The sequence below is a fragment of the Gorilla gorilla genome, chromosome 19 (genome assembly GCF_029281585.2).
Source record: "Gorilla gorilla gorilla isolate KB3781 chromosome 19, NHGRI_mGorGor1-v2.1_pri, whole genome shotgun sequence".
Classification (NCBI taxonomy): domain Eukaryota; kingdom Metazoa; phylum Chordata; class Mammalia; order Primates; family Hominidae; genus Gorilla; species Gorilla gorilla.
In genome coordinates, this window is record NC_073243.2 from 27,166,569 (window position 1) to 27,194,402 (window position 27,834).

A 27,834-nucleotide genomic window follows, 5' to 3' on the forward strand; every position below is an offset into this window, starting at 1 on the left:
CGCCTGTAATCCCAGTATTTTGGGAGGCCGAGGCAGGTGGATCGCCTGAGGTCAGGAGTTCGAGACCAGCCTGTCCAACATGGTGAAACCTCGTCTCTACTAAAAACACAAAAATTAGCTGGGTGTGATGCCAGGCACCTATAATCCCAGCCACCTGGGAGGCTGAGGCAGGAGAATCACTTGAACCCGGGAGGTGGAGTTTGCATGGAGCTGAGATGACGCCATTGCACTCCAGCCTGTGTGACAGAGCAAGATTCCATCTCAAAAAAAAAAAAAAAAAAAAGAACTGAGTGAGCAGAGAAAGGCTAACAAAGAAGAAAAGGCAGTGTCTAGGGCACACACAGGAGCCCTGAAGGGGCATAAGAGAGGCCACAGGCAAGTTCTCAGACTGATAAATACTCGGCAGCTTCCCCACAGGCACCAGCAGGCAGGTTTGCAAGAAAGAGTCCTGCAAGTGAATGGGGTGTTTGGGGAAAAGAAAAAGAAAACCCGTCCAGCCTCTTGCAAGCTGGTGAAACAGAGGAGAGGAAAGAGTGGTTTGTGCCGGTTGGTACAGACAGGAGCAAACCCACTAGGCATGGGACCTGGTGCTGGTTCATGGAGTGTGCACAAGAAACACAGACATATAGCAGAGAAATAACACTGTTAACATGGGTGAGAGTGTGTAGGAGGTCCTAGATTAAAATACAGATAATACAGTAGAAACTTGACTTAGGTAAAGATACCGAAAAACAAAGAATCAGTCACACAAGTTGAATTTCTGCAGTTATTCATCCATGGAGGGGAAAAAAAAAAAAGCTATCAGGACTTTAATAGAACCTGCTTCCAGAAATAATCACACAGCCAGAAAGGCATTCTTCAGTGGGATATTGATCTTGCTTTTAAAGGAGTTGTGTCATTTGGTGAGTAACTGTGCATTCATCCCAGCTGAGAATGTCTGCTTCTGTTCTGAGCGTGGGGTGGCGTTTCTTCTTCACCAGACTCCCATTCCAGTCACCCCGGCCCTGGATCCCCTGAGGATGCTGATGGATGATGCTGACGTGGCTGCCTGGCAGAACGAGGGCCTCCCAGCCGACCGCATGTCCGTGGAGAATGCCACCATTCTCATCAACTGTGAGCGCTGGCCACTCATGGTTGACCCTCAGCTACAAGGCGTCAAATGGATCAAGAATAAATATGGTGAAGATCTCCGGGTCACGCAGATTGGTCAGAAAGGGTAAGTGGTTGAGCACAGAAGTTCCCACTTTAGCCATTTGTGCAGGAAAATGTATAGATCATGAGCAGATTTTAAGCCCCAGTGAATGGTTTGTACACTCCTGGTCTCTCCATCAGGCTTCTCATGTTTCTCCGTCCATTTTAGCAAACATCTCAATGAAAGATGCCTGGGTACTAAGTCTTTGCTCTTTATCCACATGAGAAATTATGTACCACAACCTCTCGACCCATTCTGGGGTCCTTTCTTCACCATCCCTTGAGCTCATCCTCCCATTGTCCCTTAAACATTTCCTCCCCAAACTTCATATCCCATTGTCACATAGCTCTGTGCTTTATAAAGTTTTCCTCACCCTTAGCTAAAGCTGCCTCCCTTATCTCTCCTCTACCCATTATTTCTACCTCTGCCCTAGAGCCACATACAAAGAACAAAACTCTCCTCCTGAGGCACAGCTGGACATTTCAGTAGGTCCCATGAAGCAGCTGAGTTAGTTATGAAACCTTCAGAGCCCTTGGTACCTGCCATGTGGCTTCGTACTTACCTGTGGGAAAGTTACCACGTGAAGGGACTTGAATGGCACTGAGAATGTCTGGCCAGCACCCACCAGGCTTCAGTGGCTTGGGCCTTGACATCCCTCATGCCTCCCTTCATTTTAGCCTTGTGGTTTCAGTACTCATCCTGTTCTATGTCATCAGGACACCTGGGGAAGCAGGATGGGGCAATGGGGAAGAGGAAGTGAGGCAGACATCATTCATTAGGAGGTTGACATGCATCAGTCTTGGTGTTAGAGGTTTTATCTCAAATGCGGTCCTTAATCCACACAGTTAATAAGGTTAGTAATCAACTGGTTAATAACCAGTAAGGTTATTGGTTCCATTTCACGTCCGAGGAAGCAGAGGTTCACAGAAGTTAAGTAATTTCCCTGGGGAGTTCGCCATTTTAAAAGTGATGGAAATTTGGCACTCGTGTTTATAGCAGCATTACCCATAATAGACAAAAGGTGAAGAGAACCCAGATAAATGGATAAACAAAATGTGATGTACACATGCAATGGAATATTATTGCCTTAAAAGGAAAACAATTCTTAAAAGAGCATAATTAGATTGTGATACAAAGGAGAAATGCTTAAGGACATGGATACCCCATTTTCCATAACGTGATTATTATGCATAGCATCCCTGTATCAAAATAGCTTATGTACCCCATAAATATATACACCCATGTACCCATAAAAATTAAAAGTAAAAAATGTTTTCAAAGAAAAAATTTAAATAAAATAAAATTGAAGTTAAAAAAAAGGGAAAAAAATTCTGACACATGCCACAACATGGATGAATCTTTAAAGTGTTATGCAGAGTAAAATAAGCTGGTGACAAAAAGACAAATGTGGTATGATTCCTCTCATCCAGGGTTCCCAGGGTAGCCAAATTCATTGAGACAGAAAGTCGAATGGTGTTTGCCAGGGAGTGCGAGGGAGAGGGGAATGAAGAGTTAAGTGTTTCACAGGTACAGAGTTTCAGGTTTTGTTTTGTTTTTTTGTTTGTTTGTTTGTTTTTTGAGACGGAGTCTCACTCTGTCACCCAGGCTGGAGTGCAGTGGTGCGATCTCAGCTCACCGCAACTTCCACCTCCCAGGTTCAAGCAAGCGATTCTCCTGGTTCAGCCTCCTGAGTAGCTGGGACTACAGGCACTCACCACCACATCCGGCTAACTTTTTTTTGTATTTTTAGTAGAGACGGGGTTTCACTATGTTGGCCAGGCTGGTCTCGAACTCCTGACCTTGTGATCTGCCTGCCTCAGCCTCCCAAAGTGCTGGGAGTGAGCCACTGCACCCGGCCAGTTTTGGTTTTGCAAGAACAGTTCTGTGAATGGATGATGGTGACGGATGCACAACAGTGTACTTAAAGCCATGGAACTGTACACATTAAGACGGCACACAATATATGTTACATATATATTACCACAATTTAAATGTATTTATTAATTAATAAACATGTTTAAAAAGTAATGGAGGCAGCTGGGCGCAGTGGCTCGAGCCTGTAATCATAGCACTTTGGGAGGCCGAGGCGAGCAGATCATTTGAGGTCAGGAGTTCAAGATCAGCCTGGCCAACATGGTGAAATCCCATCTCTAGTAAAAATACAAAAATTAGCTGGGCGTGGTAGCAGGCGCCTGTAATCCCAGCTACTCAGGAAGCTGAGGCAGGAGAATCCCTTGAACCCAGGAGGTGGAGGTTGCAGTGAGCCGAGATCGCGCCATTGTACTCCAGCCTGGGGGACAAGAGCGAAAACTCTGTCTTAAAAAAAAAAAAAAAAACAGTAATGGTGGCAGTATTTGAAGCTGGGTCATCCTCACTTAGAAACCTAAGATTTATCCACTCCAGCAAACAGCCACTCAAAGTGAGCTTTGTTGCTCTGGCCACATGCCCCAAGCATGCATGCACTGAGGTCCAGATCACCCGGGGTTGTTCAAATTGAACACATGATGTTAAAAATAATAGTTAACCAAGTCAAACATTAAATATTATAATGCATCCATCTTATAGAGCAAACTTTGTTGAGAAGTGAATGCCAAGGCATGCTATGATATATATAGATAGATATAGTGGCGCTATCTCGGCTCACTGCAACCTCCACCTCCTGGGTTGAAGCTATTCTCCTGCCTCAGCCTTCCGAGTAGCTGGGATCACAGGCGTGTGCCACTATGCCTGGCTAATATTTTGTATTTTTCGGAGAGACAGGGTTTCACCATATTGCCCAGTGGTCTTGAACTCCTGACCTCAGGTAATCCACCTGCCTCAGCCTTCCAAAGTGCTGGGATTACAGACATGAACCACCGCGCCCGGCCAATATGATATATTTTTATTTGCATCTTCAGTCACATAGTAATCCAACCCTGGCCTTCTCCCGAAACTTTAATTAAAATATTCTTTTCCAGCTGACTAACAATGCATTTTAGACAGGTGTATGTTCTTTTTGCTCATTGCAGTGTCCCTAGTGTCTAAAACACTGCCGAATGCATTGTAGGCCCTTAATAAATATGTTCAATTAATTCTTAGTTCATGTCCATTAACTACTTTCCTGTTGAATGGTTTTCTAGATTTGTTGTATATTATTTGAATACAAATGTTGCATTATATGTAATATGTATAGTCTTCTTTCTTCATATGAATGAAAATTTGTTCATCTCATTTGTCTTTTAATTTACTTTTGTGAGGTTTTACCTACTACAGTTCATTTTATTTTAGTTTTTTATTTGATCACATTTCTCAGCCATTTATCCTATAAGTGATGCCTAGAGGAGTCTTTTCTCTCCAAGAATTTTTAAAATATTCACCTACATTTTTAGTTTTTAGTTTTTTGTTTGTTTGTTTGTTTTAAGACAAGGTCTTACTCTGTCACCCAGGCTGGAGTACAGTGGTGAAATCATGGCTCCCTGCAGCCTAGACCTCCAGGGTTCAAGCAGTCCTTCCACCTCAGCCTCCCAAGTAGCTGGAACTACAGATGCGCAACACCATGCCCTGCTAATTTTTGGATTTTTGTAGAGAGGGTGTCTCACTATATTGCCCAGGCTGGTCTCAAACTCCTGGTCTCAATCTCCTGGCCTCAAGCAATCATCCCACCTTGGCCTCCCAAAGTTCTGGGTTACAGGCATGAGCCACCAGGCCTGGCCCATTTTTAAGTTTTTTGAGTTTTCTTTTTACATGGAAATCCAATCAATTTAAATATAGTTTAAGCTACTATATGTGGTACAGACTAATTTTCCAAGTGGTTAGCTATTGTTTCAATACCAAATATTAAAGTTTCCGTTCTTTCCTCAATTAATTAGACATGTCATTTTACTATATATTAAATTATTTTATTAAATAGGGTCATTATTCTTTTCTATGTATCTAATACTACACCAGCTCTTATTTACTTTTATATTTAGTAACATTTATTGTGGTGTTTCCCATTACAAAAGTAATGTATCATCACTGTAAAGAAAAATGAGAGGGCGAGGTAGGAGTTATCATAAAAAACAAAGAAATAAAAACTTCTATAATTCATCTTTCAAAAACACTGCTAACTTATTGGTATATGCTGTCCTTTAAGCCTTCTTTCTACACATCTATATTGTTGATATATATAAAATATTTAGTATTAGATAATGACTCCCTCCTCTTCTTCTTTATTGGTTTTCTCCTTGCCAGCCTCACTGTATTCTTTTAGGTTAACTTTAAGATCTTTGGTTGAGTTCCATAAAGTTTTACTGTTATTCTTTGTTTGAGTTGTATTATATCAGTCTTATAAATTATTGTTATTCTTTGAGTTGTATTATATCAGTCTTATAAATTGACTTTAAGAAAATCAACCTATTTACATATTTATTAAACTCTACATAACACTGAAAAGTTAAAAGTAACCTAAATCTTTGTTAATTGATTGATAAATTAAGGTGTATCAATATGGCCTAATACCCAGTCATTTAAAATTACATGGAAGGATATTTAATGACATGGTGAAGTGATTACAATATATTTTCTGTAAAAAAAAAAAACAGGTTATAAAACAAAAACACCATATGAATCTAATACTCTCAAAGCTTAACTTGACAATATAATATATTCAAATATACATAGTATACACCAAAACGTTAAAGACACATTATGGTTTTCATTATCTTTTTTGTGTTTTATAATTTCTCCCTATTTCTAAAAGTGTATAGAATCACATAACTATCACTTTACATAGGGAAAAAATGTGGCCACTGAAAACATTCCAAATAGCTGTGCCTCCAACTATACCACCATGTCTTAGAGGTCACGCTTGTCTCATTAAATGGTCTCGACTCCATAGCTTGCCACAGTCTCATACTCCCGGACTCATACTTGTTTCCCCAGCTACCTTCAAATCATAGAGCAGGCCCTGGAAGCTGGAGCTGTGGTGCTGATTGAAAATCTAGAGGAGTCCATTGATCCTGTTCTGGGACCCCTGCTTGGGAGAGAAGTCATTAAAAAAGGACGGTAAGACTCAGCTGTGTTGCTGACCCTTTTGGGGGAGCTGGTTCATGGCCCTGGTTAGAATCATGAAGAGGTCTGCTCTTCCTAGAATTTCCTCTCTTCAGTTCATGTCAAGTAGCTCCCTGCAGCACATCCACCTTTCTTTCTTCCAGCAGAGGTCTATTTAGTGGCCTTTGTTTCCTAGAGAAAGTTTTCTGGAGAAACTTTGCTTCCATCAGCCAGTGTCCCAAATGACTTCCTTCTAAATGGCCACAGTGCACAATTTTGGAGAAACTTGAGAAGGAAATCGGTCAAAAAGCAGACTGACTTTTAAGTACGAGCATCTTATACAAGCCAGTCATCTGAATTCTGACAACTCGGTTGCTTGTCAATTTAATGAGTCTCTGCTGCTTTGAGTGCTGGCTCATGATGAGGGCTTAGCAAGCACAAGGCAAAGCAGGGGGTGGTGTGGAGAGGAAAAGAGAGGAAGGAGACAGGCAATGGGTTCGTATGAAGGGCAGAGTAATTATCATGAAGGGGTGCTTGACTCAGGAGCCTCACCCACTGCTGGGGCCATCGTTGCCTTTACTGTCCTCAAGTTGTGCTCGTTTACTTGGTTAATCATTTTCACCCATAGATGTCATTCCCATGTCAGCCATGAGGAGAAGTAAGCCCTATTGCTGGCGTATAAAGCACCTTTGTGGAAACTGCAAGGTGGTTCACCTTCCTCCAGACACTTCACTGCCATCTGCTGGAAATTGTTCATAATGTTCTAATCTACATTGACACAACAGGCATGGCTCTTCCTAGAGTTGCACAGTACAGAACCAAACATGGCGGCCATGGGAAAACGTCTATCCCCCTCCACACCTGTTCCCAACATTAGTGCAAAAAAGAATCCCAGGGCTCATCCTAGACATACTCAGGAGGAATCCATCTGAATATAGCAATATTGTTTGAAAAAAATCTCAAATTCTGACCCCAACCAAATTTTGCAGGAAGGCACCTTACCTTCACGTGAGCCTTTATGTTCCAGATTCATTAAAATTGGAGACAAAGAATGTGAATACAATCCCAAGTTCCGGCTCATCCTCCACACCAAGCTGGCTAATCCTCACTACCAGCCCGAGCTGCAGGCTCAGGCCACCCTGATCAACTTCACCGTGACCAGGGATGGCCTGGAGGACCAGTTGCTGGCTGCTGTGGTCAGCATGGAGAGGCCAGACTTGGAGCAGCTGAAGGTGAGGACAGAAGGGAGAAAATGTTCTGCGACTAGAGCCTGCGGTGTACTCCACTCTGGGAGAGGTTGCAGAGGGGGGCTGTTTTTCCTGGATTGAGTCAGGTGGGTTCTGCTAGACTCTGGAAGACTGCTGACCCCATGTAGCAACCTGGGAATACCATACGGGGAAAAGAAGGATGGGTGAGCTGAAGAAAAGAAGCAAAAACAGTTTGAAGGCCGGGCATGGTGGCTCATGCCTATAATCCGAGCACTTTGGGAGGCCAAGGTGGGCGGATCATAAGGTCAGTAGTTCGAGACCAGCCTGGCCAACATGGTGAAACCCCATCTCTACTAAAAAAATTAAAATTAAAATTAACTGGGCATGGTGGCACTAGCCTGTAGTCCTTGTTACTTGGGAAGCTGAGGCAGGAGAATCTCTTGAACCCGGGAGATGGAGGTTGCAGTCAGCCAAGATCGTGCCACTGCACTCCAGCCTGGAAATAGGGCGAGGTTCTGTCTCAAAAAAAAAGAAAAAAAAAAAAAACAGCTTGGAGACGGGACACTCCTATGACCAAGAGCAGAGCCCAGCATGAACATGAGTGCTGCTGATCACACAGGTCCACGTGCCAGAACTAAGCGGAATGAAATTCTACAAGGGTAACAGAACTAGGTCCAACAATGTTAGGGTCCTGTCTTAGTCAGCTTGGGTTGCCATAACAAAATACCATAGACGGGGTGGCTTAAATAACACATATTTGTTCTCCTATAATTCTGGAAGTTGGAAGTCTGTGATCATGTTGGTTTTTGGTGAGGCCTCTTTTCCTGCCTTGGAGGCAGCGGCCTTCTCACTGTGACCTCACATGACCTCTTCTTTGCACATAAAGAAAGCCATGGCTCCACCCCGATGACCTCATTTAACTTTAATTACCTCCTTAAAGGCCACATCTCCAATATAGTCACGTGGGGAGTTAAGGCTTCAACATAGGACTTTTAGGACAACACAAGTCAATCCACAGCAGATAACGTGCTTTTTGTCCTCTCTTTAAATGTGATTAGATTATACAATATGGCGGGGTCGGTAGGTGGAATTCCAGTGCATGAGAGATTGAGTTCAGGGCTCCCTGGGACTCCGCTTCCTGCAATCATTCATTCATTGAACAGATACCTAGGGAGCACCACCTCTGTAACAGGCAGGATTTGAGGTATGGAGGATTCAGCAGTGAACAAAGAAAACCATGTCCCAGCCTTCATGGAATCTACACTCTAGTGGAGGAACACAGAAAACAGCAACGTAAACAAATGAACAATGCCATTCAGATAGTGATAAGAATTTTTAAGAAAATAAAACAGGGTAATACTGGAAAGCCAGAGGGCAAATTTAAACAGTGGTGGTCAGAAAAAGATTCAGTGAGGAGTTGGCATCTGAGCTAATTCCTAAATAATTGTAAAGCCTCTGGGCATAGAGCATTCCCAGCACAGAGAACAGCAAATCCTGATCTTAAGGCAGGATCAAGATATGTGGTTTTAAGAAACAAGAAAGGTCAGGGTGGCTGTGGTTGGAACCTCCAACAGGAAGGTTGTTCTTCCCACAGATCCAAAGGCTGTACAAGGGCAAAGACACTACACCTGCCTGAAGTTAGTGCTTTAGGATATGGAGCATAAAGAGAGGAAGAGATGAGATCCACTTGGATACCAGCACCCCACTCCAGCCTCGAGGAAGCTTTTACACAGTCTGCCATGGTTTTACACAGTTTAAAACTGGAAGACAGATCCTGCTGATTTTTTTTTAAGTAAGCCATAGGAGAGTTGTTCATTAAAGTAAATTGGTAATAGAGAGAACTCTCCAGAGAACTAAAACTGAACCCTAACCCTCTAGTTACATAAATAAGCTCCGTTTAGTGAACACTGATAATGCAGTGTGTTGCCCATTGTGCATTAAGCATAGCACAGAAATCCTACAAGTTGGGACTGGGATTACAGAAGAGTAAAGAGGGTAAACTGGCTCAAGGTCATGTGCCCAGAATATTGTACAGTTGGGCACCAATTTGACTCCTTGTCTCCTGCTCATGGTCTGAAGCTCTTTGCCATTCTGCCTCCAGTTTACTATCTTTAAGGCAAGGGACTCTCGCCCTATTCAGACACATCGTTAGAGCAGGATGCCTTGGGCATCTGCACCTGACTGTCTCTTGCTTGATATTTGCAGTCCGATCTCACAAAGCAGCAGAATGGATTCAAAATTACCCTGAAAACGTTGGAAGACAGTCTTCTCTCTCGCCTCTCCTCCGCCTCTGGGAACTTCCTGGGAGAAACAGCGCTGGTGGAAAACCTAGAGATCACCAAGCAGACTGCTGCCGAAGTTGAGAAAAAGGTAAAACTCCTCTGGCTAGTCTGGGAAGGCAGCCTAGGCTGGGGTCCTCCTACAGTTTTCTCTCCTCTTAGACAATGAGTCTGACTTTTAGAAAAATGTCAAAGTAACACATGGCTTTTCTGTCTTAGCAAGGTTCTTCTAGAAAGTCTACCTAGGCAGGACTCCTGAAGTGACTACCCCATATATCTTGTATTATGTAGTTCCCACCTTCTGGAAAATACTTTTGATGTCTTAACTCCATCCACAGTTGATGAACACTTAAGCCTTTGCGGGGCCTGGTATTCTGTGCAGGGAATGGTAGCTCAAAATGGATACCTCAGATAGTGTGTGGAATTGCCCTGAAGCTAAGGAATCGCACTGCTGGAAAAGCCAACTGGTTTGGGCATGATTGCATCCTGACAAAACCCACCGGACCGCAGAATCTCACAAGTCTGATCTTAATGAGAAAACTTCAATAACTTCCTAGGAAACTCAGCTCTCAAAAACTGTATCATCCTGGGAAGTGATGACACAGTGCCCTACTGTGTGTAGCTTCCTTTATTTTATAATGTTTGGAAGGCCCTCGGTCCCCACTGTGAGGACTAGAAGACGGGGTATGATGGGAAAGGGGCCCAACCCCTGCTCTGTTCCAGCATACCACCAAACCTCCAACAAGGCCTTTTGCAGTCTCAGTCTCACGCTTGCATCAGAAGAGCACTGGAGATATTGGCCCTGAGCAGGACAGAGCATATCTGTAACAGTGTCCAGGAACAATATACCTTTGAGGGAAGATGCTTATTGCCAGATTATTGGGATTTCTCCAAATATGAAAGACTTCGTTCTAGGTAGAGACAAGGTAGGAAATATGAAAAGCAATGATGGGTAAGACAGATAAACCAGGTCATACCCACTCTGGGGTGATGGACAGCTGAGGTTGGAGTGATGAGATTGAAAGGAGGAAGAATCAGCCGAACATTGGGTCAACAGCAGGGATGTGACCACCAGGTTCCACTATCAGTTACCTATGGCCTCCGTATCTCTGGTTGGGGGCATGAGAGTTTGTAAAGTAATTACGGTAGAGCTGCCACTGCCCTGGATAAGAGAGCTGGGGAGACAGACCCAACTTACATCAAGAGAGTAGGTCAGAGGATGGGATGCAGCATACTGATCTCTTCTCCCCACCTCTTCATCTGTTTTTTTTTTTTATCTTTTTCTTTAAAATCAATGAACACTTATTGAGTACCTGCTGTGTGCCGAGGGTTGTATGAAGCTTTCTTTTTCCTTTTGTTGTTCCGTTTCTTTTTGTCTTCTCTCTCTTTCTCATTTATTCGTCTCATGAACACTTACTTGAAAGCCACTGTATTCTAAGATCCATGATGAAAGTTGGAGATACAGCAAGAAATTTGCTATAATCCTAGGCTTTTAGGGCCTGGCCCTCTAAGGGAGAAAGACAAGTAAACAGGCAGTTACAAAACAGGGCTGAGGGCTGAGGCCAAGAAAGCACAGGGATCAGTGAACACACAAAGGAGAAACACTCAACCCACATTGGGTGAGAGGGAGGAGGTGCTTCCCTTGAGTGTAACTGGAACATAGAGGGGGTGGGAGCTGGAAGTGGTCACTGGCAATAAGGCATGAAAAGTGGCCTGAGTTTCCGTTGTATAGGGCTGTGTAAACCATGCTGGGAAAATTGGGCTACGTCCTGATGGGCATCAAAGATCATAAACCTCTTTCACATATTTTCCATCTCTGTTTCTTTCTGAGTTGCTTTTGTAACAATTTCCTGAGATTTCTCTTTTAATTTGCTGATTTTCTTTTCAACTCCAGTCTACTATTTAAACTGAACACTTTTTAAATTTAAATAACTATACTCTTATTTTTAGAAGTTCTAGCTAGTTCTTTTCCAGATATGCCTGTTCTTTTTCATAATGTCCATATTTTATGCTTCCTTTTGTGTCCACTGCTCTAAAACATACTTTGTTAATGGTGAGTTTGTTCAGTCATTCTCAGTTCATGAGATGCTAATCCTTCTGGGTGTTTTTAGTTTAGTTTAGTTTTGTTTTGGAAAGGGGCCTTCTGATTGTTCCCTTTTGTAATACTCCTGCAGTTTGTAATTGTTTATTATGAGAACATCTTCAATAAGGATCATTGCCTTTTCCTGTGGTGCTCCCACAAATTATCAGTAACTTTCCTCTGTTTTGGAGCATAAGGGCAGAGCATATTGAGGTTTGCTTTTAGAGGCATAGTCTAACAGAAATCTGTCTTCCTGATCCTGAGGTCTCCTTTCTTATTTTTACCTATCATAAACAATTTTCTGGCTGGGCGCGGTGGCTGACGCCTATAATCACAGCACTTTGGGAGGCTGAGGCAGGTGGATCACCTGAGGTCAAGAGTTCGAGACCAGCCTGGCCAACATGGTGAAACCCCTTCTCTACTAAAAATAACAAAAATTAGTCAGGCGTGGTGGCAGTCGCCTGTAATCCCAGCTACTGGGGAGGCTGAGGCAGGAGAATCGCTTGAACCCAGGAGGCGGAGGTTGCAGTGAGCCAAGATTGTGCCATTGGACTCCAGCCTGGGGACAAGAGCGAGACTTTGTCTCAAACAAACAAACAAACAAACAAAAATTTTCTGAAAATAGAATATTCCATTGAAAGATATCTTTGTGAAATTACATATGAACTATTTCACAAAAATTAAGAAAAAAGAAGACTATACTATGTTTCTTTCCCTGGATTTCCACTGCTTGGCATTCTAGTTCATTTTTTAGTCTTTTTTTTTTTTTTTTTTTTTTTTTTTTGCATTTCCATGAAATCTTTCTCATTAGAGATGGAGTGTGGAGGCTTTCATGGCTCACGCTTCCCAACTGGAAGAGCTGACACCTCACCCTCCGAAAGCACTAGAAGTTTACCATCTCCTTTCTCATCCAAGTTCTAGGAAGGAATACCATAGTAGCTTTTCAACTTTCTACCCATCATCCCCATCCCTCTTCACTCCATCCCCTAAGCAGACACATGTCTACTCACATAGAGGGGCCAAGTTGATTCTCAGGAAGCCCAGGTTGGTTGGAACAGTGGGCTGCTGTTTATTTTTCCAACAGGTCCAGGAGGCCAAGGTGACTGAAGTGAAAATCAACGAGGCCCGAGAGCACTACCGGCCAGCAGCTGCCAGGGCCTCACTGCTCTACTTCATCATGAACGACCTCAGCAAGATCCATCCAATGTACCAGTTTTCTCTCAAGGTGACTTACACCTGGAGTTTCTTGCCTGATTATAATAAAGCAGTATAATATTGCCAATGCAGCTCTCTGTGAGAGCTTATCCATGTAAGATCATTAGCTATGGCAGGTCTGTAAGATCAAAGCCAGGAGAGCAGCTATGTTACCTTCAGACATCTCTTACCATCCTCATCTCTTTAATTGGGTCTTACATGACTCACGGGTAATTTTGACTGGAACAGAACAGGACACCACAGCAAGTCTTGGCTCATTCAGTAGGCGCACATGATACGGTAGGTACTATGCTTACTGAATGTGTGGAAGGTGATACCGAAGAAGTCTGAGAAGTGATCCCTCTCCCCAAAGAGCTTAAAATATAATAGACAATCAAATGTGTCGCTTGTATTGATTAAAGTCCAAAGCAGGCAATAATAATACACCAACTTTAAATTAGTTTTCTTATGACCCTAATATCCCCAAAGCTGCTGCCTTATGATTGTTGAAATATTCCTAAAACCACCAAAGATGTTAGCAAATTGTAAGTGCTGACTAAACTTATCTTACTCATGAAAAAATAAAGACCTATAAATTTTTAGTGCATCTCTGAAAGTACATCTTTCCCCCCTAGGGCATTCACCAAAAGACCACAATTGAAGAGGCATTAGGAGGTAGTGAAGCATTTCTAAATTTCTTTGGTTTGACCCAACAAAGAGGACATGCATACATATACACACAGAGAAATAGGAGAGAGAGACCATATGTATATAGACACATGGAGATTTCACATACACACAGTCACACACACACACACACACACACACAGAGAGCGCACACACTTCAGAATCTGTGGAGTGCTTTCAGCTAAACCACCATGTGAAGACCAAGATGGTGGGGATGGTGATGAGCAGATGAGAAATCAGAAGGCCTCCAGTTCCTGGGGCTCATTTGATTGAAGATGGCATTTAATCATTTCCCAATCTTATTATTTTAACTCAGAGTCTCTGCAGATTGGATGAACTGTGTTTATAATATTTTATGGTTTTGTTTTTTTTTTTTGAGAGGGAGTCTCGCTTTGTTGCCCAGGCTGGAGTGCAGAGGCGTGATCTCGGCTTACTGCAAGCTCTGCCTCCCGGGTTGAGGCCATTCTCCTGCCTCAGCCTCCTGAGTAGCTGGGACTACAGGCGCCCACCACCACACCTGGCTAATTTTTTTTGTATTTTTAGTAGAGACGGGGTTTCACTGTGTTAGCCAGGATGGTCTCGATCTCCTGACTTCGTGATCCGCCCGCCTCGGCTTCCAAAGTGCTGGGATTACAGGCGTGAGCCACTGCACCCGGCCCCATATTTTACGTTTTTAAAAGAAACCCAATACTTGGCCTCATATTTAGTTTAAGGCAACATAGGAAAGAATTATAAAAATCTTTTAAAACAGCATAAAAATTGGCATGATAAGCCTAATAACCACAGGATCACCCCCCTAGTTCCAAGAGTAGTTGAAATTGACTATAGGTACCCATCAGAAGCCTGCCACAGTGACTCTCTCTGAAAACAAGAAATTAAATGAGGCCCATGACAATCTGTGTTCAAAACCATGTTGTAAGATGTTTGGCAGCAACAGTGTCCTGATATAGGAAGTTCTGAAGCTCCATTTTTAAAGTAGGGGAGATGGAGTTTGGGTCACCATACTGATATTAAGAATTGCAAAAACAGCTGTTCATTGACCAACCTGATCATTAAAAGCAGGTTAACTGCTTTATGATAAGTAGCTGAAGTAAGGGTGTTCAAAAATATCGAAACCACAATGCAGTTAGAAGCCTTCTCTGTTTTGAAGAAAAATGGGCCACTGTAATTTCCATGGTCTTGGCTTTTGTCTGGGGTTGGATCTAACAGTTCCCCTTCCTGGCAGAGAAAGAAGAGGCATTCTCAGAATATGGAAACCCCAGATAGGCCAACGTGGTAGGAACCATTCATCCTAGCTTTCAAAAGTGTTTTGAGCAGGAATATATTAAAATGTGTTTGTGTGTGTGTTTACACATGCAAAAACTCTTCAACAGCCAGGTTTTGAACTTTGAAGTTTATAATATGATTACGATGGAACTTAAGTGGCAGTAAAGTAATTTTTCTTCAAGATTTAGCCAAAGGCAAGGCAAAGGTTAATAAGACACATTCACAGGGTGCCTCAGAGTGAAAGACACCTTACTGAGTTCTCCTGCAGATTGATGGGAGGCCTAGCTTTCTGTATTGTGTGCATTCTGCAGAGAGACATGGCTGGGGGAATAACACTTCTCAAAATAGAAGAAGCTTGCATCAGATAGGCAGAGGCGAAAATAACACAGCATTGGTCTCAAATCGGAAGCCCAAGGGCCTATTGTCCTGTTTTCTTTGGTCCTTGGAGGGCTTTTCAAGTACTTTAATTGGTTGCCAACATTTAAAAATGAGGAGAAGTTATGTAAGTTCCAAATTATGGCTTCTCATGAAGGTTTGGAAGATTGACAACACTGAGCTCACATCCCACGTGGCACGATTTTGCTGGAGCCAAGGGATGCTGCCCCCCTAGATTGGCATGTGCCTCCAGTGTTGCCACAGTCCTTATGCCTCCCTATTCGGTATTAAACACCTGGCCCCTGAAGGCATTGAGTTTGATACCCTTGGTTTAGAGCGTTGCTCATACTTTGCCTAAGTTCTTTTAGGCATTGGCAGGACATAGTCATCCATCCAACAAATATTTTTTAGTGCTCACTGTATGTGAAGAGATGGGCTAGATTTGGGGAAATGTAAGAAAGTGAGTAAGGCCTGGGCCCCACTATATGTGCTCATAACTTGGTAAAAAGATGAAAAATACCAAAGATACAAGGCAGTGGATAAGGGCCCTACAAAAAAATTACAAAAGCCGATGAGTATATATGAGGGTAGTTTGAGTCAATGATAAGACCCCACGGGCAGGAGAAGGGACCTTCTGGAGGATGCTGTGGAAGTGGATCAGGCCCAGCACCAGAGCTGTTCCGACACCAGAAGTAAGAGGAAGAAGCTTTTTGGGTTTTGTTTCTTGTTTTAGGACAGAAAAGAAAAAGAGAGCCAAAATTAGTTTAATGTAAAGAAAATGCTAAATGTACCTAGGTTTTTAATTTTTTTTACATGTTTTCCTGAATTGTGAATCACTTTGTTTAAACTTAAATAACAAAGAGATTCTTCACTGATTACTGTTATTTTGATAAAGAGAGAGCTTTACGGAAAAGCCATAGTAACTGCCAGGAGAAAGCTCTCCACTCTGTCTCTATGAAACTGTTCTGGAATCTTCCCAAATTGCTCTCTGTGGTGCTGGGGGGACATTATCAGCCTCTAATGAGCTATTCTTCCTATCTAAAATCTATCAAGTGAAGGTAACCATTACAATGGATTGGGTTGAACATGGGCAGAAGATTTTGCAAAGATCATTAAAACTAAATAAGGAAGAAAGGCTGCAAAGCCTTTGTTAACAAGAAACACCCTGGAACCATGGAAGGGAGAGAGAAATTCACATTTTCCTACTTTGCAAATGAAGAGATATTGAGACTCAAATCTTATCTGGTTTCCATTAAAGTTCAAATACTTGGTGGTGTTAGAAAGACTTAAGATTTTTTTTTCTTATTGAAGCCACAGAAGGAAAATAGAGAAAAGGCTGGAAATCTGCATAACCCAAAATTGAAAAGTTCCAATTATATCTTGGCTTGTATTTTCTTTTGTTCTGTTTTTTGTTGTTTTTGTTGTTGTTGTTTTGTGTTGTTTTGTTTTGTTTCTTAGGTTATTTTGAGACAGGGTCTCACTCTGTTGGCCAGGCTGGAGTGCAGTGGCACCGGCATAGCTCACTGCAGCCTCAAACTCCCACTTCAGCTTCCCAAGTAGCTAGAACTACAGGTGTGTGTCACCATGCCTGGACAATTTAATTTTTTGTAGAAACACGGTCTCGCTATCTTGCCCAGGCTCGTTTTGAACTCCTGACCTCAAGTGATCCTCTCAGCTCTACCTCCCGAAGTGCTGAGATTACAGGAATGAACCACTGCACCTGGCCTTGGTTTTTATTTTCTTTAATTGTTTGTTCTATTCATATCACATTTAAAATGTAACATTCCAAATATTTACTTTTTTAAATAGTCAATATCTAAGTTTAAAACAATGGAAAACTGACTCACATGATTTTTATATTAGTTTATACACATAATGTGTAGTTCAGAAGATGTAACCAAAGCAGGCTACGCTCCCTGCATTGCAGGAAGGGTCCATGAGAAAGGAGGCTGCTTGCAAGGACTCGTCTTATCACTGCAGAGGTATATATGCTTATAGCTATGTAATAATTCACATGAGCAAACTAAGAAAAGATAATAGCATGTTTTCTCGTTACTATTGTCCTTGGCAGGATATTTTGGGAAAACATTTCTTTGGTTTTTTTGTTTGTTTGTTTTTCTTTTTGAGACAGAGTCACTCTGTCGCCCAGCCTGGAATGCAGTGGCACCATCTCGGCTCACTGCAAACTCTGCCTCCCAGGTTCAAACGATTCTCCCACCTCAGCCTCCCAAGTAGCTGGAATTATAGGCATGCACCACCACACCTGCTAATTTTTGTGCTTTTAGTAGAAACAGTGTTTCACCATGTTGGCCAGGCTGGTCTCAAACTCCCGACCTTAGGTGATCTGCCCACCTTGGCCTCCCAAAGCACTGTGATTACAGGCATGAGCCACCGTGCCTGGCCTTGGGAAAAAATTTCTGTGGGCTGGAAAACTATCACATTCTTCGCAGGTAAGACCACTAGTGTATAGTAAGAGGGCTGTGTACCTTACCAGTTTCCTGTCTTCTGTCCCCAGGCCTTCAGTATCGTCTTCCAGAAGGCTGTGGAGAGGGCTGCTCCTGACGAAGGCCTCAGGGAGCGGGTGGCCAACCTAATAGACAGCATAACCTTCTCTGTGTACCAGTACACCACCCGCGGGCTCTTTGAGTGTGATAAGCTGACCTACCTTGCCCAGCTCACCTTTCAGGTAAAAGTGGATTGAAGAAGTTTCCAGAAAACAGGTTATTTTTAGTGCCCAGACAGCAGGTGTTAAGAAACTTTCTTCTTTGAACATCACTTTCCACAGCATGTCCAGACTATCTGTCTTTGGATAGAGGCATCAGACAAGAGGGTCCAGCCGGGCGCGGTGGCTCACGCCTGTAATCCCAGCACTTTGGGAGGCCGAGGCGGGCGGATCACGAGGTCAGGAGATCGAGACCATCCTGGCTAACACGGTGAAACCCCGTCTCTACTAAAAATACTAAAAATTAGCCGGGCGTGGTGGCGGGCGCCTGTAGTCCCAGCTACTCGGGAGGCTGAGGCAGGAGAATGGCGTGAACTCAGGAGGCGGAGCTTGCAGTGAGCCGAGATCGCGCCACTGCACTCCAGCCTGGGCGACAGAGCGAGACTCCGTCTCAAAAAAAAAAAAAAAAAAAAAGAGGGTCCAATACGGTGTGTGCATCTGCCCCCACCATTTCCCACTTATGGCAGACATACTTAATCCATCATTGTACTTTTTCTTGCTGATCCTGGAAGATCTAAGATCTTCCTCAGCACAGCACTCCAGCAGCCACTACCAATCAATCAAAACTGGCACTGAAGATGAAACTAGATGAAACCATACCAATAACTAGATGCTTTTTGAAATGCTGTAAGAAATTTGGTAGAGTATCCATCATTGTTTATTTACCTTTAGACTGCAAGTTTACTGATGCAGCCATCCCCCGGGATAAGAAATTGCACAGGTCTTTCCACAACTGTAGCAGCCTTGGCCTTAGAAAGTTTTCAATAACGTTGGTTCTCAAGGGTTTGGGAAGCAGGGATTTCCAATGTTGCTGCATCTTTAAGAAGAAACCTTTGTCTTCTAGTTATTCTCAACATCAAAAAACCATGAAAATTTACTTCCTTTTTTTTATTTTGAGATGGAATCTCACTCTGTTGTCCAGGCTGGAATGCAGTGGTGTGATCCTGGCTCACTGCAATCTCCACCTCCCCAGTTCAAGTGATTCTCCTGCCTCAGGCTCCCGTGTAGCTGGGATTACAGGTGTGCGCCACCAGGCCCAGCGAATTTTTTTTGTATTTTAAGTAGAGATGGGGTTTCACCATATTGGCCAGGCTCGTCTCAAACTCCTGACCTCAGGTGATCCACCTGCCTCAGCCTACCAAAGTGCTGGGATTACAGACATGAGCCATTGCATCCGGCCTAATTTACTTCCTTTTACATGTCCCTGTAATCATTTAGAATTGGGATTTTTTCCAATATGTAAATTGGGAGCACAGACTAATTATCTCGAAGGCCCTTTCCTTGAATCTTCTGATCCGTAGTCAGACGCGTTATCCATTGCGCCACTGGCCCGCGGTTGAAGGCCCTTTCCAATTCCAAAAGTCAGATATCCCATCATCACTTGTGTGCTGACTCTGTTTTCACCTTTCAGGGCCTGCCTGAGTTCATGGGTGAGTGTTGCTTTGCCTCACCCCTCTCACCCCCTATATTCCCCGCTCCAGCCCAGATGACAGCTTGGCCTTTGCAAACAACAACAACAACAAAAAATGTGGGCCCCACCTCTCAGTGTGAATCATAAGCTCAAACTAAGCCAAAGGCTTTTCTCTCCCCTGTACACAGCTCACTAATTCCCCTTTCAAGCCTCTGCTTTTTCCATTTCCTACTCCATGGAACGTCTTCCCTTCTGTGAAAATATCCCCATCTCTTAGCTTCTCCAAGACCTAATCCAAAACTACTTATAGGAAAGACACATACACACGTATGTTTATTGCAGCACTATTTACAATAGCAAAGACTTGGAACCAACCCACATGCCCATCAATGGTAGACTGGATAAAGAAAAAGTGGCACATATTCACCATGGAATACTATGCAGCCATAAAAAAGAACAAGTTCATGTCCTTTGCAGGGACATAGATGAAGCTGGAAACCATCATTCTCAGCAAACTAACACAGGAACAGAAAACCAAACACCACATGTTCTCACTCATAAGTGGGAGTTGAACAATGAGAACACATGGACACAGGGAATGTCACACACTGGGGCCTGTCGGGGGGTGGAGGGGAAAGGGGAGGAGAGCATTAGGACAAATACCTAAGGCATGCAGGGCTTCAAACCTAGATGACAGGTTGACAGGTGCAGCAAACCACCATGGCCCATGTACATCTATGTAACAAACCTGCACGTTCTGCACATGTATCCCAGAACTTAAAGAAAATAAAATAAACTACTTGTACAACGTTTAGTCAAATTAGTTTCTTCCTGCCCCTCACTTGCTGGTAACTCCTCTACTCTGTAACTCCTTTAGCATTATGGATTCCTATCTGCATTTCTAGCTGCCGTATATCCATACGTCATTTTGACATTCTCCTCAGATCATGTCATTTGTATGTGTCATCTGCTCAATTAGATTGCAGAAACATACTCCATGGCATTTATGATTGACATGTAATAAATGCTTATTAACCAAGATATAGTCACTCGCTGTGTGCAGTTCAGTCACTCTCATATTTGGGGTGAAAATAGAGGGACACAGTAGTAATGGGTGTGAATATACACTTCCTTCCACTCTACGCTCATTAAACAACCAAAATTGATGGGCAAACTAGTATTAGAGGCAGTAATAATTATACTGAGTGACAACCCCTAAGATTTCTAGGACTCTGGCTACAAGCTAAAGAAATGCAGTATCATTTCTCCACATTGCAGATTCTCCTCATGAACCGAGAAGTCAATGCAGTGGAGTTGGATTTCCTGCTTCGATCTCCAGTGCAGACGGGCACCGCCAGCCCCGTGGAGTTCCTCTCCCATCAGGCGTGGGGAGCTGTCAAGGTCAGTATTGACCCCTAGAAAAAAGCCAAGCTCTCATCTCTCAGAGTTTACCTCTGACACTGGTCCCCATGAAGTCAGCAGGGCTCTCTGTTGGAGTTCAAGCATGGAGCTGTGTTAAACATAGGCGCATCCCTTTCCTTGCGTCCCCACAGTGAGCTCATCTTTCCTGGGCCTGCAGAGAAGAAGCAGGTGCATGCTGGTGTATGAGGCCTCTGCCTCCAGGGTGTGAGGAAACAGGAAGTTCCCGTGAGCTCCCCTGAGTCAGCTGAGCTGCTTTTCACCTACCAGGGCTTAAGGCTGGAACATGGCCTCCTCAGTGAGTCCCTGGGGTTGATGTGGAGAGGCTGCCACAGCATTTCCATAAAACAGCAGGTGCCAGTGCTGTATTGAGGCATCTGAATCCTAACTCAGACTCAAAGCAGGAATGCATTTCAGCCTGGGATGCTCAGCAGTTAATAACAGTTCTTATCTATTGAGTGCCTTGGAAATGCATTACCTTATTTAATTCTCTATCCACCTGGGCAATAGGTATTATTTGTTCCCATTTAACATAGGAGGAAACAGGTCCCACGCTTACCAGAAGCCCAGGACACAATTTTTGGTCTATCTGATGGCAGAGCCTATTTTCATTCCACATCATGCAGCTTAGTTTAGCTGGGATTCTATGAGTGTTGAAAAGATCACAAACTATAAGGTTCTTTCAGTAGGTACTATGCCTGCAATTCACAGATCCTGACACAATGCCTGGCAGGGAATGCTGGGTGAGGCAACACCAGCTTGCTCCAGAGTCCCGGCCTGCACTCCATGCAGGCAGTTGAGTGAACACCCATGACAGGCTTCAGCGCCATGTGAGGAATAGCATCTACATAAGATGAATCTTGTTTATGATCTCCCATGTTTATTGCATTTTATAGATGTTTAGTAGCTCAAAGAAGTATAAGAGTAAAGTAATATGATTGGCTTTCTTTCTCCTTATTTTTTTATTAAAATGGTTTATTTTGAGACAACAATTCATATGCAGTTTTAAGAAATAATACAGAGATATCCCTTGTACCCAGTTTTCCACAATGGTAACATCTTGCAGTACTATAGTACAATAACACATCTGGGAAATTGTCATTGATACAATCCAGAAAGTTCCACCATTACAAGGACCTCTCATGTTGGCCTTCTATAACCACAACAACATCTTCCCTTACCCAGTTCCCAATACCTACCAACCACGAATCCATTCTCCATTTGTATAATTTGCTGTCATCTCAAGGATGTTACATAAATGGAATTATACAGTATATAACCATGTGGGATTGGTGTGCTCATTTAGCATGATTCCCTCGATATCCATCCAAGTAGTTTTACTTTATAACTAAAACCTAGAACTTAATTATTTATATACTTGCTGTCCCCTTCAAAGGAGTCATCTCAGGAAATTCTAGGCTCATTCCATTAATGCTACCATTTCTCAAAGATAGTTTTCTAACTTCTTTTTCAGAGCCTGTATTGTTTTAACCAACTTTAGGACTGTATCTAAATCAAGAGTTGTCCCACTTTTTCTGCAAAGGGCCACTTAGTAAATATCACCATCTTCCCATCTTCACATGGCTGTCTTCCCTTTGTGAGTCCCTGTCTCTCTGCTTCTTATAAGAGCACCAGTTATATTGGTTAGAGCCCATACTAGTAACTCCATCTTAACTTGATTACATCTACAAAGACCCTATTTCCAAATAAGATCACATTCACAAGTCCAGGAGATTAGTTCTTCAGTATATAGTTTACTTTGGAGGGACACAGTTCACTCCATAACAATTATGAGGGCCACTTAGACTTTGTAGGGCAGACTCTGTAGCAACTACTCAACTCTGCCAAAGCCAGTCACAGTATAAGTGAATGGACACGGCTGAGTTCCAATAAAACTTTATTGACAAAAACAGGTGGTGGGCCAGATTGGGCCTGCAAGCTGTAGTTTGCCAATCTCTGATCCAAATAATAAAGTTGTGATTTGATTTTTATTTAATTTTATTTGTCATTCTGGGCCCAATCTGGTGAATGAGAAGGGAAATAATATACTGGGGAAGAAACAAGGGGGTACTCCATTCACAACAGAAACCCAAATTATAAAGTTACAAAATGCCTAAGAATGATTAAATAAATGCAGAGAAGTGGAAACCATCCATTTTCCTGGGCTACGTAAGATACAAATGAATAGACACACTTTAAAGTAGCACCGTCCAAAAGAAATATAATGCAAACCACTTAAGTAATTTTAAATTTTCTATAGCTGCATTAAAAAATGTTTTAAAAATGGATAAAATTGACTGGGCACGGTGGCTCACGTCTGTAATTCCAGCACTTTGGGAGGCCAAGGTGGGCGGATCACCTGAGGTCAGGAGTTCAAGACCAGCCTGGCCAACATGGTGAAACCCCGTCTCAACTAAAAGTACAAAATTAGCTGGGTGTGGTGGCACACGCCTGTAATCGCAGCTCCTTGGGAGGCTGAGGCTGGAGAATTGGTTGAACCTGGGAGGTGGAGGTTGAAGAGAGCTGAGATCACTTTGCGCTCCAGCCTGGATGGCAAGAGTAAAACTCCGTTTCAAAAAAATGGATAAAATTAATTTTAGCAAGATACTTTCTTTAAGCCAATACAGCCAAAATATTATCTCAATATGCAGTTGTTATAAAATTATTACTAAGATATTTTGTACTTTTATACTAAGCCTTTGAAATCTGGTGAATATTTTTTAAACTTATAGCTCATCTCAATTCAGATGCCAAATTTTCATCAAAAACATTTGTATTGAGATTCCATAAAATTGATTGATTCATATACCCAAGTTGTTCCAACAATCTTTAGAAGTTTTCCAATTAATAAAACAAGTCCTATTTTCTACACTTGAATTTTAAAATTAAATGCAATTAAAAATTCAGTCTCTCAGTCCCACCAGCCACATTTCAAGTACTTGGGAGTCACTCATGGCCAGTGGCCACCTCATAGGACAGTATGGTCCAGAGCTAGACAATAATTTCTCGTAGTCTGATGCTTTTATGGAAAATAAGTTAGTTCTGTAAAGCGGTTCTGAATGAACCCCTTTGCAGAACTGGAGCAATGATGGAGATGGACTAATTAACACAGGCTCTGGAGTCAGACATCCCTGGATTCAACTTCAAGTTTGTGTGTGTGGCCTCTGACATGTTGTCTTATTCCTCTGAGCCTTGGTTTCCTCATCTGCAAAATGGTCGTCATAATACCTTTCTTACAAGGCTGTGTAAGACACAGAGTAAATGCTAAACCAATGGAAGCTGATTGGTTATGGTTGCTGTATTTGTTTCCTAGAGCTGTTCTAAGAAAGTACTACAATGGAGTGGCTTAAAACAACAGAAATCTGTTTTCTCACAGTCGTGGAGGCTGAAAGCTGAAATTAAGGTGTCAGCAGGGCCGTGCTCCCTCCAGAGGCTCTAGGGAAGGATGCTTCCTTGCCTCTTCCAGCTTCTGGTAGCCCCTGGTGTCTTTTGCTTTGTGGCAGCATAACTCCAGGGTCTGTCTCCATCTTCACATCTTCACATGGCTGTCTGGCTGTCTTCTGTGTCCCTCTGCGAGTCTCTGCCTTTCCACTTCTTTCTTTTTCTTTTCTTTTTTTTTTTGAGGCGGAGTCTCGCTGTGTCGCCAGGCTGGAGTGCAGTGGCGAAATCTCGGCTCACTGCAACCTCTGCCTCCCGGGTTCAAGCGATTCTCCTGACTCAGCCTCCCAAGTAGCTGGGATTACTGGCGTGCGCCACCACACCCAGAAAATTTTTGTATTTTTAGTAGAGATAGTTTCAGCATGTTGGCCAGGATGGTCTCAATCTCTTGACCTCATGATCTGCCTGCCTCGGCCTCCCAAAGTGCTGGGATTACAGGCGTGAGCCGCCGCGCCTGGCCCTTTCCGCTTCTTATAAGGTCACCAGTCATAATAGATTAGGGTCCACACTAGTGACTTCATTGTGACTTGACTACATCTACAAAGACCCTATTTCCAAATAAGGTCACATTCACAAGTCCAGGAAGTTATTTCTTCAATATATATTTTGGGGGGACACAATTCACCCCATAACAATTATGATGACTAATCACCCAGCTATCTGGTGTCTACATGCTATAGTCGATATGGATTGTACCGCATAGAATTTGTCCAAAGAAGGAAAAACTTTCAGGAACTGTGAGTTGTGCAGTTTGGACCAAGTCCAGTTGCCTCTCTTCGTATTACCCCACAAAGCCCTCTGCTGCAAAAGTCATAAGGAATAAATGATTCACAAGCACTCTTCAGTGCTTTCATTTTACAAAGCTCAACCCAAAAGCTACGTACAATTTAGTTTCATTCCTCTTTTCACGAAATGGATTGTTTGGTTCGCTTTGCCTTGCTTCACTTTGCTTTTTTGTTTTGTTTTGTGGGCTAAGCTCATCTGGCTGTTCAAAGGCTTTTGCCAACTAGGGAAGCTTTATCTCTCTATGTGAATTTGTTAGGAAGAGCAGCAAAGTCCAGAACCATCAAACTCAAGCGCAGCACAGGATATGAGCAGGTGAAACACAATGCATTATGTAGTACTCGTTGCCAAAGCCTTTGATGAATGCTCTTTTTAAGTGTTTGGTTGGATTTTAGCCTAAAGAAACAAAATAAGTATAATTGAATAGGACATGATTTTTTAAAAAAAAATTTTAAGCATTGTATCTCGTGATGAAGACTGATTTCTTTGTTTCCCCAGAAGAACTAATAAACAGGTAATGAATGAAATCTTTGTGATAAAATACTGCTTTTATTAATATCCTTTGTAAGGGTTTTTTAGGTCCCATCAAATGCAGAACTTTCAGGTAATGGGCATGTTCTGTTGCTCATTAGAAAATCTCATCTGCGATGAAGGCCTTTGTTAGCCTTTGAAAAGGCCCCTTACTACCAGTCTGGTTGCCAATTTAGCTCAGTTGTATTTTGCTACACAGTCCAAAGTAATTAGGTTAATTAGTCATTTCCATTTAGCTTATTAGAAGGCTAGAAATCCCTTTGCCTCATTTGGAAGATTAAATGTTGCAATTGTATTCAATCTAGAGCTTCAAGAAAGTGTGTTTCAGATCCAGCCCTGGCAGCTGGGAGCACTGATCACAGTGTAATTTGCTCAGTTTTGTGGAGACGCCAGAGGGGGTTGCAGGACTGCAGAAGGGTTAATAATGATGCAAACTGGGAAGAGGGGGTGAGTGGCTGCCTGAAAGAAGATGAAAGTCAGCTCCTCAGCACAGAGAGAAATAATTACAGCAGCTGCAGCTTTCTCAGCCTGTCAAGAGCCCTCCTGCTGGCCAGGCAGATGTCAAATCTTATTAACTGAGCATTTCCTAAGTGCCAGGCACCCTGCTAGGTCTAAGGCGTACAAAGAGGCCTACAAAAGTTCTTGCCCGCAGGGAGCTCACAGTCTTGTGGGAGTAACAGGCAAGTAAACCAGAAGTTGCAATTCAATAGCCATAGGAGCCCCCCAGGAAGGAAAAGGGAGAGCTTTGTAGCCTTCAAAGCATTTGTATCTACAAAACAGTATGAGATATGGCAGACCACATGACTTGGCCTCATTTTCCAAATGAAAAAAAAAACTCACAAGGGTTTTAAAACAGGCTCCAAGTCCACTGGCTCAAAAGTGGTGGTGCTGGGGCCAGAACTGCAGTCCCCCGGTGCCTCCTGCTCCACTCCACACACCACTCCACACGACTTATCTGCACCATTGAAGGATGATTCCCTGCTGTAAGTGATCAGGGTGAAACTGGGAAGCCACAGAGCCCATGTGAAGGAATATGTAAAGCCAGGACATGTGTTCATTTCCACGGGACAAAAGCCTCTGCAAGCCCCGGTCACATGCCTCTGTCCTTCTCCAGCTGTTCCTGTCGGTGGTAAGGCAAAAGACTCCTCTGCAGCAATCACGCTGCTTCCTGTCAGGCCCCACACTCTCCCTCCTCCAGGCTTTAGCTCTTCTTGATCCTTCCCCTGCCAAAAAAAAAAATTCCCTTTCCTTCACTCTACCTCCATCTCTGCCCAGCAGAATTCTACATACCTACCAAGGCCTCCCTCATCTTCTTTTTCCCTAAGCTAGGACTGCAGGCTCCTGAAAGGCTTGTGTTTTTTTTTGTTGTTGTTTTTTATTATTTTCTTCCCCAGTATCTGGCAGGTAGTAGGAATTGAATAAATGTCAAAAGAATGAATGAATGAATTAGTTCAAATAAAAAGATTATATTGGGTGCCTAAAAACTCATGGCACTGTGGTAGATGCTTTAGACACGCAGTCTCGTCTAGCTTTTCACGTCATTGGGGAAACCAGGCATTCAGGCACAGTTGAGTAATGAAAGCAGGACTGCAGGTAATTAAGTATCTAAGTGAGTGATGTTGATGTGGGCACTCTAAAGAAATAGAACAGACCTCCTACACACACACCCAAAATACAGTTCCAACATCAAGACTGATGATGCTGCATACATACTAAGAGGGTATGAGAAAGTTTATTACTCAGATAACATGGTTTTCTAGGAAGAGCAGAGGAGCTCCCAAGCAGACTGCAAATGGCTTGAGAGTGCCAGAAAAGGAGACTGCTTTGGGTATTATGATGCTTAGGGGGTAGGGCCAGGGTGAGGGTGTCTGTGCATGGGCAGGGGCTTGCCTGGTACAACTTCCCTCCAGCACCAAAAGAGAGAGTGCCCAGGGCAGAAGGGGAAGAGGAAAGGATGAGGTTTAAAAGCTATCAGCAGTCAAACATCTAAAAATGAAGTCAAGCTCTTTATTAAAGATGTCAACTCTGCAAGTATCTCTAAGTCAGGGGTGTCCAATCTTTGGCTTCCCCGGGCCACACTGGAGGAAGAAGAATTGTCTTGGACCACACATAAAACACACTAACACTGGGGCCGGGTGCGGTGGCTCACACGCATAATCCCAACTCTTTGGGAGGTCGAGGCGGGTGGATCGCCTGAGGTCAGGAGTTCAAGACCAGCCTGACCAATATGGTGAAACCC

At 43.0% G+C, this 27,834-nt stretch overlaps 1 protein-coding gene and 1 long non-coding RNA gene across 2 annotated transcripts in view; one reads left to right on the forward strand and one right to left on the reverse strand.

The window, feature by feature from the left end:
• DNAH9 (dynein axonemal heavy chain 9) overlaps positions 1-27,834 on the forward strand; it is a 372,401-nt gene that overhangs the window by 277,956 nt on the left and 66,611 nt on the right. The window contains exons 53-59 of the mRNA XM_031003344.3: positions 981-1,216; positions 6,095-6,217; positions 7,230-7,434; positions 9,616-9,780; positions 12,854-12,994; positions 17,807-17,977; positions 20,703-20,825. Coding sequence (XP_030859204.3) covers positions 981-1,216; positions 6,095-6,217; positions 7,230-7,434; positions 9,616-9,780; positions 12,854-12,994; positions 17,807-17,977; positions 20,703-20,825 — 1,164 coding nt within the window. The remainder of the gene's footprint in view (positions 1-980; positions 1,217-6,094; positions 6,218-7,229; positions 7,435-9,615; positions 9,781-12,853; positions 12,995-17,806; positions 17,978-20,702; positions 20,826-27,834) is intronic.
• Positions 1,001-7,316, reverse strand: LOC115931243 (uncharacterized). Its single transcript, XR_004067769.2, has 3 exons — positions 7,205-7,316; positions 1,755-1,913; positions 1,001-1,145 (listed from the first exon to the last, which is right to left on the reverse strand). It is a non-coding gene; the product is annotated as an uncharacterized lncRNA (long non-coding RNA).